This window comes from Scyliorhinus canicula, chromosome 13 (assembly GCF_902713615.1).
Source record: "Scyliorhinus canicula chromosome 13, sScyCan1.1, whole genome shotgun sequence".
In the NCBI taxonomy this organism is placed as follows: Eukaryota; Metazoa; Chordata; class Chondrichthyes; order Carcharhiniformes; family Scyliorhinidae; genus Scyliorhinus; species Scyliorhinus canicula.
Genome location: NC_052158.1, coordinates 144,050,582 through 144,069,898, shown reverse-complemented (window position 1 = coordinate 144,069,898; position 19,317 = coordinate 144,050,582). Strand labels below are relative to the sequence as shown.

The window sequence follows — 19,317 nt, the reverse complement described above, 5'->3', positions numbered from 1 at the left end:
CCCACCCAAGGAGTGGGAACATAATATTGTAAAATATGGATGGACAGATTCCAAAGATTTCAGAAACCATTGAAAGTGCACCTAGGAGGTAGGCAAAACGTGGATTGTATAATTAATAGCATTTAAGAGCAAAATGCTGATATATTTATAAGGCAATAGCTAGGCCAGATGTACAGTTTTGAGGTAATTTAATTAAGGTCTTTAAAACAAAGAAATGAAACTTGTTTTAAGAAAAAAACAAAATTGGACCACTTGTTCAGGAACAGAAGATGAATATTTGATTCAGAGGGAAACAGTGGGCAGAGAAAGTTTAACATTGGATTGTTCGACCCAATAAAGGCGGCAGAAACCACGGGCCCATGTGTCTTCTCCAACATTGGAAATTCTTGTGATATCAAAAATGTAAAGTTGGGCATTCCAATAGTTTGAACACCACAGCTTTGGCCTGGATTTAAAATAAAATTCCTGATTTTGAATGCAAGAAAACAGGACGTGTCAAACCTCTTCCCTTTATACCAGAGGAATATGAAAGCAACTCTACTTTCTGGAGGACTTCGATTCACATCAAACACTACTTTCCTTCTCGTTTTGACACATCTCAATCATTCCAGATCACTCATGTTTTTACGCGACTCATTCGTGCCAGATCACTTTATTTCCTCATAGTAAATGGTCTATGCTGCCTGGTTGGGTTTATAGATTCTCCCATGCCCATCTGAAGTCTCTCGTTCAATGTTGATTAATGCTTCAGCGATGTTGGTAGATTCACACCACCTTACATCACCAGTTTGTCTTGTATTGTATCAATTTTAACAATACTTGGGACCCTAACAATAATAGTTTATCCCCACTTGCAGAAACAGAATTAGCCTCACCTTGAACGCTCTTAAGTTTGAGAGTTAGCATTACAACATGGATAATAGCCATCTACACAAATAAGCAAGGCAGGAGTGGACAAACTTTTATTTGCATTATAATTTGATGCAGTTTAAAGACATCCTCCCCACCAAATGCCGGTATACCTGGTCCACGTTTGAGGAAACAGGTGCTAAACAGTCGGAGGCGAGGCTGTTCAATCCCAGGCACTGGATAGATCCTAGTTAGGTCTGACAAGGTGTGGCAAAGCCGGTAAATCTCGTGGGATTTACCGACTTTGTCATGTACCGATGCAATGGATCGCGCCCAGAGTTGTACACTCCGAATGTAACCCAGAAATGCAACGTTAAGATTCATAGAGCTTTTCCAAAATAGGTTCAACTTGCAGCTTCTGTCTGCCATTAATACACCCAAAATAAAAGTCCAAATGCCAAATTAGGCAGAGGTTAATACTGGCGTTCCAAGCCAGTTTACTCACGTTCCTTGCACTCTGGGATCACTGCATTCCATTAATCACACTCCCGCTGGATTCTAAACTAAATTCCAGGGTGTTCTAACCAAATTAACTACTTTGCCACTTACTTTGGGATTTTGCTGCATGTTATATTTTGTCAGACAGATATTCAGGCTCCTCTAGGATTATGGCCATGCACGTGATGCTCACAAAAGGGACAATAAATGTTTACACACCACAAATGGAGAAAAGCCATTTACGAGAGCACACTGAAGTGTCCTATTGAACTAAACTCTCATAAGAGGATTTGGTAAAATTAACTTAAGTGAGCAGACCAATGTTTCAGGAATTGACGATAAATAATAGTAGATGGCCACCACATTTTTTAAACCATGCTGAAGGGGTAATTAATTGAAAATTGACACCCTCCACTTACAATGTCAGATATATATTGTACCAACAGTTCCAAACTAAGCCAAGATGGAGAACAAGCAAACACAAATACCTCATATTGTTAGATACTTGGGGACTAACAAGAACCACCAGTTGTCGTGTAGTTTTGTGTTTTCGCAATGAAGTTCCTAATACCAAGGCTCCTTTTCCATATAGGTCATTGGTTGCTAACGTTACAAAGGCTTGATCTAGAAAAAAGGAAAATAAAAATTTATTTTTAAAAAAATGAATAGGCATTTCTTCCGGTCCCAATCAGATTTCAAAACATTGCCTTACACTTCTTGAACCCTCAGGTGGCAAAGCATATCCTGGAAGAAGAAAGCAGTAAGTTGTCAAAATGTGCAGAACAAAAAAAATATATAAATCTCTGCACTCTCCATATAAGCTTCAAGCCATTTAATTTTGCATTGGGACAGTTTACAAGTTTCCTGTTAAGTGTTCATCTATTCCAGCGAAGTACACAAATAGATTAAGGCAGGCAGTGAGTTACAGACTCATTTTATCCACATTGAAAAACCTGGTGATCTGCAGGCAATGTAATCTAATCACAGCTAATGTTAAAAATCTGACAGTTGTAAGGATCACATGTTTAAATGCATTTTGTTTTCATTTGTAGTATTCATAAGAGTGCAGATTACTGCTGAGAGTTGGCAAACACATCATCTATAAAAAGGAATGATAAAATCAATTTCACTTTAAAACAAAAAGTTAATGCAACCATCACTTATTTTTAAAACCACCTTTCGCAAAGTGGTCTGGATTTCTCTTTCCATTCAAAATTTATTTATTTATTACTGTTGGGAAAGGTCGCCTTTTGTAGCTGACAGATATAAAAGTTCAGGAGGCCCGAGAAGGTACTAAATGGTGTTTGACTTAAGTGAAGCCCGCAACGCAGCTTATAACTCACCGTCCCAGTTGGGACTGCTGGATGCACCGATCCCAGCTTGGGCTGCTGTTTAAAAAGGGAGAGTTTATGAGCCCTGCTTGGGGGGGGGGGGGGGGGAAGGCTTGTATTCTACAGGACGATCGATTGATGTGCACCCATGAGTCCCAGGAGAGATTATTATAATAGACAAATGACATTGCACCCCCAGTATCGTTGCTTCAAGGAGATGAAAGCACGTGGCAGAGGGAATTAATTTTCTCAAATCGAATTCAATAAGTTGGTCAGAAGGCTTACTGCCTGGCTGATGTTTTGAACATGTAAACCTTGAAGCCAATCTTCGGTAACTCCAATGCTTCCATTCTTTGAGCAGTGCATTTCCAAAAAAATGACAGTAATCATTTACGATGGACACTGTCGCCCATGATTGACACAGCACAAAACCACTTGGGTTATGCAATTCTACTCACTTCCCAAACCACGGCAGCCCACTCTCAAGGCATTTTTTAAATGTCACATTCCCCCCCCCCCCAAGCAGAATGTTTCTATTCATTAAATCATACGAATTCCATCATGCAACCAGCCTCCCATCTGTTTAATAGAACCAAAATATTATATCCAAGTTATGTCAGATAATTTTAGATTGCTGTTGATCTATGAAGAGTTTTGAATATGCCTGTAAAAAAAGGGAAGAAAAGTTGGAGGTGTCTTTCTTCACTTCTACACACCCTCCAAATTAGGAGTAAAAGTGAAATATAAAATGGAGAAGTCGGTTAAAACAAAAGTACTGCCACTACGCCGACTGGACAGTCATTTGGTGTTTAGGTCTACGATACTGAAAGGGCTGGACAACTTCAAACTAAGCTCCACTATTTATTCAGCCTCTCCATGGCCAAAATTCAATGGGTGAGGACAGATACCATTTTAACCATCATGCTTTTTACTGACAGCCGAGTAGATGAAAATAATATGGTTTGTCATCATGAATGGAGTTCAGTACTGCTGAGCAAAGACAATAGACACGCTATATAAAGTTGGTGCAAAATGCCTAAAGTTTCTGTATGTTGTTAGAAAGGACATGAAGAGAAAGTGGAGGAGATATGATGGTGTTCAAAATCCTGAGGGGGTCTGGACAGAGCAGTTCGAGAAAAACTTCTTATTGGCGGAATGGACACGTGCCAGAGGGCATGGATTTAAAGGAATTGGCAACATTTTTTCTATGTTTAGGATCTGGGATGCATTGCCGGAACGTCATGGTGTTCGACATTCAATTGCATCTTTCAAAAGTGAATTTGGCAATTGTGGGAAGCAAATGATTTTGCAGGTATATGGGAAAGTGCGCGTTGAAGAGCGAGACTAGCCATGTTCATCTGCACAGATATGACAGGCTAAAGCTGAATTTCTCCTGCTAGCTTGCAACAATTCTATAATTACAAATGCAACATGATTGTGGTCAAAATCAGGAAATGTGAGCAAGATTCTACAAACTGCAAATGTGATAAAGCAGAGAAATCTGCTTTTAGTGAGGTGGTTGGGTAAGTGTTGTTCAAGATGCCAGGATAAATTTATCTTCTTTGAAGAACTCCGTTGGGTTTGTTACCTCCACCCAAGATGGCAGGAAGGGTTTCAGTTTAACATCTCAATTGATGAGTGTCAGCCTGCCAGAGCCATTCTGTTGAGATTCTGAGGCAAGAGTGCTAGCAGAGAGTCAAGGCGCACGACTACTGTATTACATTGTCAAAATCATGCTCTGCCTGGATTTTCCCCAACTACCAATGATGCAGTGCCAATATGTGCAAAATATTTCTTGGAATGCAATAAATGTGTTGTTTTTAATAAATTCAGAGTACCCAATTCATTTTTTCCAATTAAGGGGCAATTCAGCATGGCCAATCCACCTGGCCTACACATCTTTGGGTTGTGGGGGAAAAATCCATACAAACACGGGGAGAATGTGCAAACTCCACATGGACAGTGACCCAGAGCCGGGATCGAACCTGGGACATGCCATGAGGCTGCAGGGCTAACCCATTGCGCCACCGTGCTGCCCTCATAAATATGTGTCGTGGGTAATAACTAGAATACAGTTGAATCATGACATAACCTATGTAATGTCAAGGACAAGAGCATATCAGTAAATGTTTAATAAAAGGCGGTGTTTGCTACCAAAGTGACGCATGCGCATTTGAAACTCTTCATTCCATGACTTTACAGCAAGTGACAGATCACAGAGCTCTTAGTCAATACAGGCTGGAGACTTGTGCAGGTTTTCATGTTCTTGCTTCTGGGTACAGCCACAAAGATTAAAAATGAGTTGGGAAATTGGTTGGTTTCCTTCCCTTTTCGGTATGTGATCCTCCTCGTTTGGATGTTTACATATTCCCAAGTTAGGAACACAATCGCTTTTCCAACGCTGGCAAGATTCAGCTGGAGGTTTTCTGCACATGCCGGCGGCCATCTAATGTTGGCAGGAGACACAGTGGGCAAAACCGTGGGCACGTTGTATCTGGCAGGAGCCAAAATGTCAGAAACTCTCCAGCATAAAATCACATTGCAATTCTTTAAATGGCGGGGTTGTTCTTCCTTCTAGCAGGTGATGCATACACCATTTGCCCCTCATTAAACAGCAGCCCCAGAGCTTTCAATCTGGTGTCATGGCAATGGAAATTTACAGTGACATCAAAACTGATTGCTAATGAGTGGCATGCACAAGGCGGTCTTCCAGTTCACCCCGGAGATCATGGGATGAGTGCAACAAGGCTCTGCCCAGGAAAAATCAGTTCCTGCTTCCTATCTCCATGCTGAGCTGGTCATCACGGACAGCACCTTGCTGCTGGACTCATTGGCCCTCTGTGTCACGGTCTTGATTCAATACTGGGGCGGGGGTATACAGGGGTTCTCTTGCCACTGGTGTCACACAGCAGTGCCAATCTGGACAGCACTAAAACAAGACGTCTGAAGTTCAACCGGGGCGGTTGGGGATATGTAGAAGGAGGGCCATGGATCTCCATCTGTATGATCTGTCACCACATGGGATTTACACATAATGATCAAGTGGATATGGAGAGCATTCTGCTGGAGTTAACAAGGTGTCCAGCATTTGTGTCAGCTACACGATTCAGAAATGACCAGGTATTGATTGTACTCTAACTCAACCTCTGTAGAGTCATGCACAAACTATTTGCTTTGGCAAAATTGAATTGCCTCACAGTTGACATTCAACCCGGGGTAGTGTTTATAACGTTAAGTGCAAATTTGGTTAAAAATCAACAGATTTCTTTCGGCCAAAAAAGCCTTTGAAATTATCAGTTATAAAGTAGCAACACACTACATTAGGATTGTTGCTATAGAATGCTCATACCCTATGAAGTAGGGCTTGGTGAGTGATGGCAGGCAATTCAACATTGGCAAAAGTAGAAGCAGGCATCACCATGGTGACATAGGACAGGATTCTCCAGCTTCATGTTTCTCGGTTGCTCACTGGCACTGCTTTCAATGGGATTTCTCATTGAAGCTACCCCATGCCACCGGGAACCCCCCGAGTGACGGTCTGTTGCTAGCAGGGCCAGACCAGCATGAGAATTCTGGCCATAATAATGTTTGCCTATCTACAGTACAAGAACCCCACTCCCCACCACCCATTCCAATGCCCAAGATTTGGTAGTAATGAAGTGTTAACATTCCGGATTTGGCATCAAGGAGCCCAAGAAAAACTGGAGTCAATGGGAATTGGGGGAAACTATTTGCTGGTTGGAGTCATACCTGGCACAAATGATTGTTGTGGGTCGTTGGAGGTCAGGCAGCTCAGCTCCAGGACATCACTGCAGGAGTTCCTCAGGGTAGTATCCTAGGCCCAAACATCTTTAGCTGCTGCATCGATGACCTTCCTTCCATCAGAAGGTCAGAAGTGGAGTTGTTTGTGGATGACTGCACAATGGTCAGCACCATTTGCGACTCCTGAGATACTGAAGCAGTCCATGTCCAAGTGCAGCAAGGCGTGGACAATATCCAGGTTTGGGCTAACAAATGGCAAGTTACATCCGTGCTACACAAGTGCCAGGCAATGACTATCTCCTACAAGAGAGGATCTAACAATTGCCTCTTGACATTCAACAGCATTGCCATCGCTGAAACCCCCACAATAAATATCCTGGGGTTACCATCGACCAGAAGTTGAACTGGCTTGATGAGCCATTTAAATACTGTGTGTGGAAGCGAATTTCAGAGGTTAGGAATCCTGCAGTGAGTAACTCACCTCCTGACTTCCCAAAGACCATCCACCATCTAAAAGATATGATGGAATACTCTACACTTACCTGCTTGAGTGCAACTTCAAAATTACTCAACAAGCTTGACACCATCTAGATCAGGGGTGTCAAACTCAAATACACCGTGGGCCAAAATTTAAAAATCGGGACAAGTCGAGGGCCGGACTGGTTCAATGTTTTTTTGCAAAACTTATTGAAATGAACTTATTGAACCTGGAACTAATAAAGCTTAGGTTATTGCCTATAAAAACAACATTAAATATTAAATAAATAAAAAATTAGTTCCATTTATTTCTTATTGCTTTATCTGGAGCTTTTCCAGAGTAATTTCTAATGAAAACATTTTTCCACAGGCCAACACTTTGTGATTCACACTATACCCGAATAAACTCGGCATCAGCCATATCATACACCATAGGCGCTTCAATTGCTGGGGCCAGCTTTAATAGTAATTAGATATTATTAGGGTAGCACGGTGGCCTAGTGGTTAGCACAACCGCCTCACGGCGCTGAGGTCCCAGGTTCGATCCCGGCTCTGGGTCACTGTCCGTGTGGAGTTTGCATGTTCTCCCCGTGTCTGTGTGGGCTTCGCCCCCACAACCCAAAAATGTGCAGAGTAGGTGGATTGGCCACGCTAAATTGGAAAAAATAATTGGCTAATCTAAATTTTAAAAAAAAGTAATTAGATATTATCTCGCGGGCCAAAGATAATTCCACCGCGGGCCGGATTTGGCCCACGGGCCTTGAGTTTGACATATATGATCTAGATCAAAGCAGCTCGCTTGATGGCATACCATCCATAAACATTAACTCCCGCCATCATTGACGCACAGTGACAGCATTGCGTACCATCCACAAGATGCATTGCAGCAATTCACCCAAGGGTCCTTAGACAGCAACCTCCAAACCCACAGCCACGATCACCTAGAAGGACGGCAGCAGATACCTGGGAACACCACCAACTGGAACCTCCCTTCCAAGCCATTCACCATCCTGACTTGGGAAAGATATTGCTGTTCTTTCTCTGTTGCTGCATTCAATATCCTGAACTTCCTTGTGATGCCATGGCCTAAAATTTTGAACAGCATCGTTGTTCTCCCGTATAGAGTGGCTGCATTCAAACTGTACCTATCCTAGAAATTGTGGTAGTGCACCCCCTTTAAGGGGGCAGTTCGTCAGAGGGTCATGTGACCCATAGGGCCAAACAGGCTGGAGCACCCGAAACCTGGAGCTGGGCACAGATCTTACTGTTAGTTTGAAGCCTTTATTTGACTCACTGTAAATAGTGATTTGCCTTAATAAACCATTTATTTGGTAATCTACTTGGTGTTTGTCAGTCTTTCAAGATAGGCAGGCAACGTGGCAGGGATCCGAGTGCCGTCCTATTGCTGCAGAAAAATCAGGAGAGCAGACCTCATGTGGAAGCATTTCCTTTGAAGCAATCCCATCCAGCAATCTAAGTGTCAAGATGTCCTTTTTGGGGAAGCTCGAGCCATTCAATCCAGACTCGGAGCGGAGGGTAGTATTTGTCAAACACATGCGCTGCTTCTTTAAGGCCAATGAAATTGGGAGGGGGTGGGGGTGAACGGGAAAAAATAACAGTGGATAAACTGGTGAACAGCCTGCAGGCTGATGCCTGCCCGACTCCAAAACTTGGAGCTTGTGCAATTAGTCACCCAAATCCCTCAATAATGCAACAATTGACAACAAGAGTCCCAGGGAGACAATAGTGTAATCTGTAGCACGCCTAAAACAAACAGCCTTTGAAAGTTTGGGACTGCACTGAATGGCTACAATGCAGGAGATCGTTCAGCCCATCAGGTCTGCACCAACCCTCCGAAAGAGCACTCTATCTAGACCACTCCCCCACCCTGTCCCCAGAACCCTACCTAACCTGCACAACTTTGGACTGCGAGAGGAAACCAGAGCACCTGGAGGAAACCCACACAGACACAAGGGAGAAAGTGTAAACTCCACACAGACACCCGAGGCCGGAATTGAACCCAGGACACTGCAGCTGTGAGACAGCAGTGCTAACAGCTATGCCACTGCACCATTTCGGTTTAGTGAAGTGTTAACGACATGACACGACACGGGCAGATATCACCTTCAAGAAGGCATTAGAGGCCTTGCCGGGGAGGGCGATGTAACTACAGAGCGTGCGAGCAGGCGAGATCCACCAAGTTTGGCAGGAAGCTGCCAAATAAATTTAGAGTACCCAATTCATTTTTGCCAATTAAGGGGAAATTTAGCATGGCCAATCCACCTATCCTGCACATCTTTGGGTTATGGGGGCGAAACCCACGCAAACGCGGAGAGAATGTGCAAACTCCGCACAGACAGTGACCCAGAGCCGGCATCGAACCTGGGATCTCAGCGCCGTGAGGCAGCAATGCTAACCACTGTGCCACCGTGCTGCCCTACGACAGATATATTCCGAATCTTTCTACAAGGTTGGCATGCCTACACACATTACTCAAAAGGCACCAGAGGTGGCATTGGTAAGAGCATCAGAACAAACCTCAGTGTTAATTATTAAAGGGGAAGGGATGTGGTAGAGCGCCCCTTTAAGGGGGCTAGTTCTCGGAGGGTCATGTGACCCGTTGGGCCAATCAGGCTGGCGGGCCCAAATCCTGGGGCTAAGCACGGATTTTATTGTTAGTTAGGGTTTTGGAGCTGTGCAGTACGGTAGCCTTTAACTCACTCTGTAAATAGTTATTTGCCTCAATAAACCGTTTATTTGTTCATCTACTTCGTGGGCACCTAACTTTCAAGATGAAACAGACATCAATGGCAAATTCAACTTGGACCGAGGTAACTTATCAGCTAGCAAGCCAGACAACACCTACTTTATACCATATGTATTGCAACGCCTTTGGCGCAGTTGAATCATGTAGGTTCATTTAGGAGCAAAAAAAAAAAAAGGTGCTTATCCTATATACACCCTGATCTCTGACAAAGGGTGATAAGAAATCTTCGTGATCAAGCATAGAGCCAGAGGGACTGTGTCCCTAAACTGTGGTCTAGACAGATCAGCCACAAGTTCATGAAAAGGACCCTCTCCGTGCAGCCATCTGGGTTGCCTGCAGCTGGTGCAGGGAAATGGCTCACCACAAATTGGTAAAGGAGGTGACAAAGTGAATGTCAAATGATCACACCACAAGTTATGCACGAAAAGATCAATGCAGCTAGTCTCATCCTCAGTTTGTTAGCCAATATATCCATACAACCCTACGGCAAGGTTTCCACTGCAGCACAAAGACCAAACATAACATGGAAATACTGCAAAGTCATAAGACATAGGAGCAGAATTAGGCCATTCAGCCAATCTAGTCTGTTCCACCTTTCAATCACGGCTGATATGTTTCTCATCTCCATTCTCCTGCCTTGAACCCATAACCTCTGATCCCTTTATTAATTAAGAACCTATCTATCTCTGTCTTAAGGACAAAGATTTGGCCTCCAGCGGCAGAGTTCCACAGATTCACCACCCTGGTTGAGCTGCTTGCAGAAAAATACTTTTCACTGTACCTCGGTACACGTGACAATAAACAAATCCAATCCAATCCAATCCTCTGGCTGAAGAAATTCCTCCTCATCTCGGTTTTAAAAGATCGTCCCTTCAGTCTGAGGTGGTGCCCTCAGGACTAGTTTCTCCTACCAGTGGAAACATCTTCTCCATGTTCACTCGGCCTCTCGATATTCTGCATGTTTCAATGAGATCCCGCTCATCCTTCTAAACTCCACCGAGTACAGACCCAGAGTCCTCCACCGCTCCTTATAATGACAAGTCCTTCATTGTGTAGATCATCTTGTGAACCTCCTCCTGACCCTCTCCAAGGCCAGCACATCCTTCCTTAGACATGTCTCACAACAACTTGTTTTCTCCGACTATTCTAAGAATTAGAAGTCTCAATACTTGCACAAGTATTGTACGCATAATATAATGCAACTCCGGTCATAGCAGATAAGAGGTACAATTTCTTACAAAAGTGCCACAAGTACAAACTAAACTTACTATCTGTATCAGGGGACTGGGAGTGACAATAAACTTAAAAAGGTTATGGGATTTTAAAAAAATTAAAATAGGCCATGAGATAAACAAAACCTGTTTTGTTTGCATCATGAAATTCATTAAGAGTCAAGTCAATAGGCTATTTATGAGAACTTCCATTCAAAGATAATCTTTCAGGTTCCCTGCATTGAGTATGGCGTGAAGACAACAGAGTTTGTAGATGGATAAAGATAGATTGAGCGAGTAGGCAAAAAATGTGGCAGATGTATTGTGGCAGATTGGAGTGTAACGTGGGAAAGTGCAAAGTTGCTCACTTTGACAGGAAGAATAAAAAAAACCAGAGTGTTCAATGACTGCAGAATTCCGAGGTACAGAGGGATCTGGGTGTTCTGGTGCTCGAATCAAAGAAGTTAATATGCAGGTACAGCAAGTAATTCGGAAGGCTAGTGGAATATTACGAGGAGAATTGAACACAAAAAAGGAAGAATGTTATGCTTCAGTTGTACAGTGCATTAGTGAGGCCATGGGGGCGATCCTTTAGGGATGCTAATCTAGGTGGGAATCGCAATGGTCTGCTCAGGTGTGAACGCCAATATGGGATTCTCGCTCAGAACAGGAGAGATATGTTAACTCCTAATTTACATCCATTTAGCGGGAAGTCTGATTCCCCTGCTTGGGAATTCCCCTTGCGTGAATTTGTGTAGGTCCTGACAAGTACCAACCTGGTGTCGTGAACTTCAGGGGGGATAAAGGTGGTGAGGGAAACAAAGGGGTGATTACCCTCTTTATATTTACCTCCAGGATGATGAGGGGGATTGCTTGGGCTGGGCTGGAGGGGAACCTTTCAGTGGAAAGTGGGACTAGTTTAAGCTAGGCTGAAGGTGCCCAGGTCAGGGGTCTTTCCCAGGATGGATTTCATGTGGCTGGTATTCCCTCTGTAGCTTTGAAACCATGAGGGGCTGGGGAAGGGGGCGTGGTCCACTTCCTCACTCTATACCTGTAACCCCATTAACCCACCTAACTGCATATCCCTGGACACGAAGATGCAATGCCAATCCACCTATCTTGCACATCTTTGGACTGTGGGAGGAAACCGGAGCACCCGGAGAAAACCCACGCAGACACGGGGAGAATGTCAGCCAGGCCTGGAATTGAACCCTGGCCCCTGACACTGAGAGGCAACAGTTCTAACCACTGTGCCACCAAACTTTATCTTCAATTCATCCTGCTCTTAACTATATAACTTTTTTTTTTAAGTTGACGTTGTGTGGTCAGTAGTTAAGTCACCAGATACTTCTACCGGACATGTTGTAATAGAGATCTACACAATCATCGATTAGACAATTCCACATTCCATTATACCATTATATCCATTTTGTTCAAATAACACTTTTTAAAATCAGGGTAGTTTCTGGTTTTTCATATATTTACACATGATTGGTGTTTATTTACAAAACAATTTCAAATTTAACTTCTTTTCACCTCCACAATTCAACAGTTCTTCATCACAATTCAACAGTTCTTCATCTAAATTAAGTAAAAACTTGAAAATGAAAATTGCTTATTGTCACGAGTTGGCTTCAATGAAGTTACTGTGGAAAGCCCCTAGTCGCCACATTCCGGCACCTGTTCAGGGAGGCTGGTACGGGAATCGAACCGTGCTGCTGGTCTGCTTGGTCTGCTTTAAAAGCCAGCGATTTAGCCCAGTGAGCTAAACCAGCCCCTTGCATCCATCCAAAGTGTTTATTGCACATTGGAGTTTAATTAGGGCTCAATCAGATCCCCAGAATATTTATTTTCATATCAAACATATTGTATCAGAAAAAGATCTGCTCCAACATATTTTTTACTCATTTAGATAAAATAATCTAATTTTTCCAACAAATTCACAAGTAGTCCCTATATACTTGCTGACATCCTACAAAAGGTTTCAAACATCAGTCTCAACTCCCATAAAACAAAAGAAAACAGGCCATTTACACCCCCATACCTTAGTCCCCAGCTTTTCCTCTTACCCAAGGGACATAATGGGGCTGCTTCCCTTTTCACACACTGCCAGTGTTGGGCACTGCATCTCAGGAAGAAAATAATGGCCTTGGTGTAGGAGGTGCCAGAGCACTGATTCACCCAAATTATATGGGCGACACGGTATCTCAGTGGTTAGAACTGTTGCTTCACAGCGCCAGGGTCTCAGGTTCAATTCCTGCTTGGGTCACTGTCTTTGCGGAGTCTGCACGTTCTCCCCGTGTCTGTATGAGTTTCCTCCGGGTGCTCCGGTTTCCTCCCACAAATCCCGAAAGGTGTGTTTCTTAGGTGAATTGGACATTCTGAATTCTCCCTCCGTGTACCCGAACAGACGCCAGAATGTGGTGACTAGGGGATTTCGCAGTAACTTCATCGCAGTGTCAATGTAAGCCTACTTGTGACAATAATAATGATTATCATTATTATTGGGACTAAAATGGATTAGATAATGGAGGAGAGGTTGCATGAATAGGCTTGCATTTCTTTGAACCTGGAAGATTTAAAGTGGAATTTAATTGACAATTTATGAACTACTAAGAATCTCAGTAATTTATTTTTTTAAATAATCTTTATGGTCACAAGTGGAGTTACATTAACTTTGCAATGAAGACCTGCAGCTCAAAAACTTCCTACGAAAGGAGACAAGGACGTACCCACAACCGCCACGACAGACACTACTGGAAGACCTACTGGACGCAAGTATCCTAGAGAAAGGGAACTGTAGTGACATGTATGGCCGACTGGTAGATAGGGACGACACCGTACTGGACGCAACAAGAAGGAAATGGGAGGACGACCTGGGGATGGAGATAGGGTGGGGACTCTGGAGCGAAGCACTACATAGGGTCAACTCCACCTCCACGTGCGCAAGGCTCAGCCTGACGCAACTAAAAGTGGTACATAGAGCCCACTTAACGAGAAACTGTATGAGTAGGTTCTTCCCGGGGGTGGAGGACAGATGTGAGCGGTGCCAAAGAGGCCCGGCCAACCACACCCACATGTTCTGGTCTTGCCCCAGACTTGTGGCGTACTGGACAGCCTTCTTCGAGGCTATGTCCAAAGTGGTGGGGGTGAGGGTGGAGCCATGCCCGATAGTGGCGGTCTTCGGGGTTTCAGACCAGCCAGATCTATTCCTGGGGAGGAGGGCGGACGCCCTTGCCTTTGCCTCCCTGATTGCCCGCCGTAGAATCCTGTTTGGCTGGCGGTCAGCAGCACCACCCAGAGCTGCAGACTGGCTGTCCGACCTCTCGGAATCTCTCCAAATGGAGAAAATCAAATTCGCCATCCGAGGGTCGGACGACGGCTTCCACAGAACGTGGAAGCCATTCATGCAACTGTTCCGGGACCTGTTTGTGGCCAACGTACATGAGGAAGAATAGTCGGGTGGCCAAGAACCAGGGGAAAATGGACGGGAATCGGGGGAGGGGGGGGGGGGGGGGGGGGGGGGGGGGGGTTTACGGGCTCGGTATGGGGGTTTGATGGCAAGCCAAGGCCCAAAACCAAACTATAAATAAATGCCTATAAACATGTGCCTCGGCCATATTGGGGAATGTAAAATATGTATGCTGGCTAAAGGGGGCGGTCACAATTGTTGTTATGAAGATGCTTACCTGTAAATATTCATGTTAAATTTTTGTGTTTTCTTTTTTTTCCTCTCTCTCTAATAATTTGTAATTTGTCATATATAAAATATGAAAACTCAATCAAAAACATTTATAAAAAAAAACTTTGCAATGAAGTTACTGTGAAAATCCCCTAGTCGCCACATTCTGGCGCCTGTTTGGGTACACAGAGGGAGAGTTCAGAACGTCCAATTCACCCAACAACACGTCTTTTAGGACCTGTGGGAGGAAACCGGAGCGCCCGGAGGAAACCCACACAGACACAGGGAGAATGTGCAGACTCCACACAGATGGTGACCCAAGCTGGGAATCGAACCTGGGACCCTGGCGCTGCGAAGCAACATTGCTACCCACTGTGCTACCGAGAAAGCAGAGGTTATGGTGGGTTCCACAAATCTGCCCAAGGTCCATCAGCATTACCAGAAAATCATGGCCCAAGAGTCCGGAACAAGCTGCAGAACTTTATTACATGCCAGAGGTGACTTCAGGAAGTAGTTTACACAGGGGACAGCGGCAGCTTGGAACTCTCTCTCACTCTCCCCCTAAAAAGCTGCTTAGACTGGGGCAACTGAAGGTTGTGATCAACGGACTTTTGTTAGACAAAAATATCCAGGATTGTAGATCAAGGTGGGCAGATGCAGATCAGCCACAATCTAATTGAATGACACAGGTTTTGAGGGGCAGATGGCCGATCCAGACACCTAACACCCAGCCATGATTTTGTTAGGTCCACCTTGTGTCTGTACCTATATCTAGCCAAAATAAGTGAGAAGATGGGTGAATAAGATGAAAACTATTGGTAGAACAAGAAATGAAAAGAGGAATAATTGTGGATTCAATGCTAGAAAAGCATGCAAAAAAATGTTAAAAATTATGCCCTTCACATGTCAACGTTGAAGCTCTTATATTCCTCACCATCACCTTCATTATCCCTGTGGTCAACCTCGGGCCATCAATTTCCAACTCCAAAACATCACTCTGCTTCACCTGTGTCAGCTCAACTGCTGGAGAAATCCTCTTTGTTATCTCTAGATTTCGCAACACACTCCTAGCTGATCTTGTATATTCTGCCAAGGCCACCCCAAGCTCTGCTGCCAATCAAGTCCCGTTCCCCCATCACCCCCGTGTCCTGACCCACATTGGCTCCTGGTCAAGTAACTCCTCCCCCATTTTAACAATTCTCATCCTGGTTTTCAAATCCCTCCATAGGTCGGCCTCAACCCCATTCTGTAATCACCTCAGCCCTCGAAGCCTGCTGCGATCCTTTAATTCATTCCCAATAAGCTTTGCCCCACTTTTGGTATCCATTCCTACAGCTGCGTAGGTCCGTGCGCGATTGTGCAGTCTCATCGTGCCCGACTCGAGACGCGATGTCCTTGTGAGATCTGTGATGCTTGGGATGCCTCACGAGATCTAGGTGATCTGGATTTTGGCCCTCACTGCATATTAAAGTGAGCAGTTAGGCTCATTTAAATATGTCTGCAACATTGTCTCCCAATGCCCAGGACTGAACATTGCCTGGGAGACCTCGTCATGGTGCCATTTGACGTAATGGCACCTGGATCTCCCAGGTTATTGGAGGCCCCTGGGAGGTCAGGCATTGGGCAGGGTAGTACTGTGGCACTCACTGCCACCCAGGCACCAGATGCCTGGATGGCACTACCAGGGTGACAGGTTGCCCATGCCTGGGATCAGGTCTCCGGGTGCCCTCCCTTAATGAGGTGAGCTGAGCGAGCTAGGGGATCCCCTAACAAGTTGGGGCATTTGGGGGGGGGGGGCAGGGGTCCGTAGGCCGCAGTGGAATTTTAAAATGGCACACAGATCTCTTCCTGTATGTGTTGGGCCATTTTGCCTGGTCCAGTGTGGCCAGAAAAAAAAGTCCTGTTTGATAGCAGGATCGCTCTGGGTGCTGCCATTTTGGCTATCTGTTCTCGTGGTTCGCTGTCATACTGTGTGATCCTGTGAAGCATCTTGGGACATTACACAAATACAAGTTGTTGGATTCTGCTCCCATTGTGCATGTCTCCATGTAACTCCACCCCCTAATACGATCCAGAAGGAAGAAAGTAGCCTCCTGTGATTAAATGTATTCCTAGAGGTTTAATTACATAACCTGCCCCATCCTCCAGCCATTAGTTGGCCTACACATCCAGTCTTGTGACGTACTGCCTTCATAACGCTAATTGGATGAATCTTTACTGTCAGCCAAACAGCCTTCTCCCCGCCACCCCCCCCGCTCCCAAATTTGATATTTTCTAACAGGTATATGTTCAAAGAAAATGACAATGTCCTGGTGATTTTTCTCCAGGTTGAACATGACCGTTCTCTGGTGATTGATCTCCAAACCTTATTTTCTAATTCAGTGCTGGCTGGGTCAGCATTTGTTACCCATCCCTAAATTGCTCTTGAACGGAGTGGCTTGCTGGGCCATTTCAGAGGGCATTTAAGAGTCAACAAACATTGTTGTGGGTCTGGAGTCACATGCTGGTCTGGAGACACATAGGCCAGACCAGGAAAGGATAGCAGATTTCCTTCCCTAAAAAAAGGGCATGAGTGAACCAGATGGGTTTTTATGACGATCCACAATGGTTCCATGGTCATCATTAAGACTTTTAATTCCAGATTTTTTATTGAATTCCAATCCCCCCCCACCCCCACCCCACCCCCATGTGCCATGGTGGGATTTGAACCCCAATCGCCAGAGCATTACCCCGAGTTGCTGGATTACTTGTCCAGTGACAATATGTCACCAGCTCTCTGGAGGGTTGGAAACCCAAATGAGGAATGTCACAGACGATGGAATAATTTCTGCATTTAACCAAATTAAAAAAATAAACCAAAAATAAAGTGTTTAATTTTTTTAAAACAGCCATGAACAAAGGGCCAGGAAGGGGGTGGGGGGGGGGGGGGGGAGTTATGATCAAAAATGAAAAGCAAAGTGGATCTTGAGAAGGGGCTGGTATAGCACAGGGCTAAATCGCTGGCTTTGAAAGCAGACCATGGCAGGCCAGCAGCATGGTTCAATTCCCGTACCAGCCTCCCCGAACAGGCACCGAATGAGGCGACTAGGGGCTTTTCACAGTAACTTCATTTTGAAGCCTATTTGTGGCAATAAGCGATTTCTTCTTCTTCTTCTTCTTCTTCTTCAAGGCTATTGAAGGAGGGGGGTGTTTCGTAGTGTGGGCCAAGAGACAGCTGTCGATCGATTGGAAGTGGGAAGGAATGCAGAAAGAGACCAGCCTCAGAAGAGAGGGAGGGAGGCAGGTGTTGAAACTCGAGGCAGCAAATGGTCACAGGGGGTAAAAAAGGTGGGGCAAGTGGATGGAGGGGGGGAAATTAGTTGAAAATGACTGTGAAGTCAATGGGGGGGGGGGGGGGGGGGGTGAGAGTACAGTGGGGAGCAGCCAGAAAGATGATGAATGAACAACATCCCATTGAGTTTCCCTTTTTCAGGCTCACAAGGAGCTGAGCGAGTCGGTGTACAACACAAGGATGTTAAACTGGAGAAGGATTTGGACGACCAAGCAAAGAGGATGTCAACTTGAATCACTGGTCAACCTGATCCGGCTCTTCAATCATTGACAAAGTTATCAATGAAACCAGCGAACCCGCTGCTCGACTGAACAACGCCAGCTACAGGCCGGCTGCAGAAAGTAGCATTTCAAACTGAAAGGAAACAAGAGACATTCCGCGGCGCAGCTAAAGTTCTGCGGGCTCCAAGCTTCTTTTTCTCCTATTTAAAAAAAAAATATATATATATATACTTTGAGCGATGAAAAAGTCGCCTCCAGCCGACAGACAAGGTGCAAGTCCCCAAGAGGTGGAATTATAATTTTTTTTTAAAACATGGGACGAGAATGCGCGACTTTAAAAGGTTTTTGATACAAACTTGAAGCCCCTGGGTAGACAGAGGGCCGCTGTGTGAGGGTGTGTGTCGGGGGGATCCTGCACAGACGCAGTCTTTAAATCATATTTGTTTTTTGTTTAAAGGGTCCCAGGCTCTGCTGGTACATTTCAGGTTGACCCAGGTCAATTTCAACCGGAAGAAGAGAAAGCGGAAGAATAAAAATAGAAAAGATTTTTTTTTAAAAATCAGCAAGTGATGAAGTGCAGTTTGATCCAGGCTTAGGGAGAGAGTCAGACAGAGAGAGAGAGAGAGAGAGGAGCCGTGCAGACAGACTCTGCGCTAGTCCAGGAGGGACACACTCCACTGCCTGCCTCTCCCTGCATTACAGAGACTACACAAAGCTGTACCTGCCCATCAGAACAGCCCCATTTCCAACACCTCACCCCCCACACCTCTACACTACTCACCCGACATGTCGACTGGCGCAACGCGATCCGTCCCGGCTCCCAGGAGCGATGCTGATGATGGAGGAGGAGGGGATTTGGGAGAGGGGAAGCTCTGCGTCTCTCCGCTGAGGCCGGACAACACGCACTGACTACCCTTGGCCTGTGCCGCCCAGTCTCTTCTATATAAGGCAGCCTCGACACGTGATGGTGACAGGAGCCAGCCCTCTGCACTGCCAGTGTACGTGTGTGTGTGTACATGTGTGCGATATGTCAGTGTTCAATTTTATATGGTATTTGAGTGTGTGTTACTCTTGGATACATGCACCGATTTGTATATATGTATTTGTGTGTTTATGCATGTACGTGTATCATTTAATGTTTATGTGTTGTGTATTTCTGTATGTACCTGCGTGTGTTATTTGTGAATG

General features: G+C 44.9%; 1 protein-coding gene across 2 annotated transcripts in view; it reads right to left on the bottom strand.

The window, feature by feature from the left end:
* The window catches only part of LOC119975871 (glycogenin-1-like), a 101,215-nt gene extending 82,150 nt beyond the window's left edge, over nt 1-19,065 (bottom strand). For both annotated transcript variants that reach the window (XM_038815758.1, XM_038815759.1), the window contains exons 1-2: nt 18,911-19,065; nt 1,836-1,971 (exon numbers count right to left, since the gene is read on the bottom strand). In XM_038815758.1, the coding sequence (XP_038671686.1) occupies nt 1,836-1,971; nt 18,911-18,917 (143 nt within the window). In that variant the 5' untranslated portion in view covers nt 18,918-19,065. The remainder of the gene's footprint in view (nt 1-1,835; nt 1,972-18,910) is intronic.
* Nucleotides 19,066-19,317: the final 252 nt, after the last annotated feature.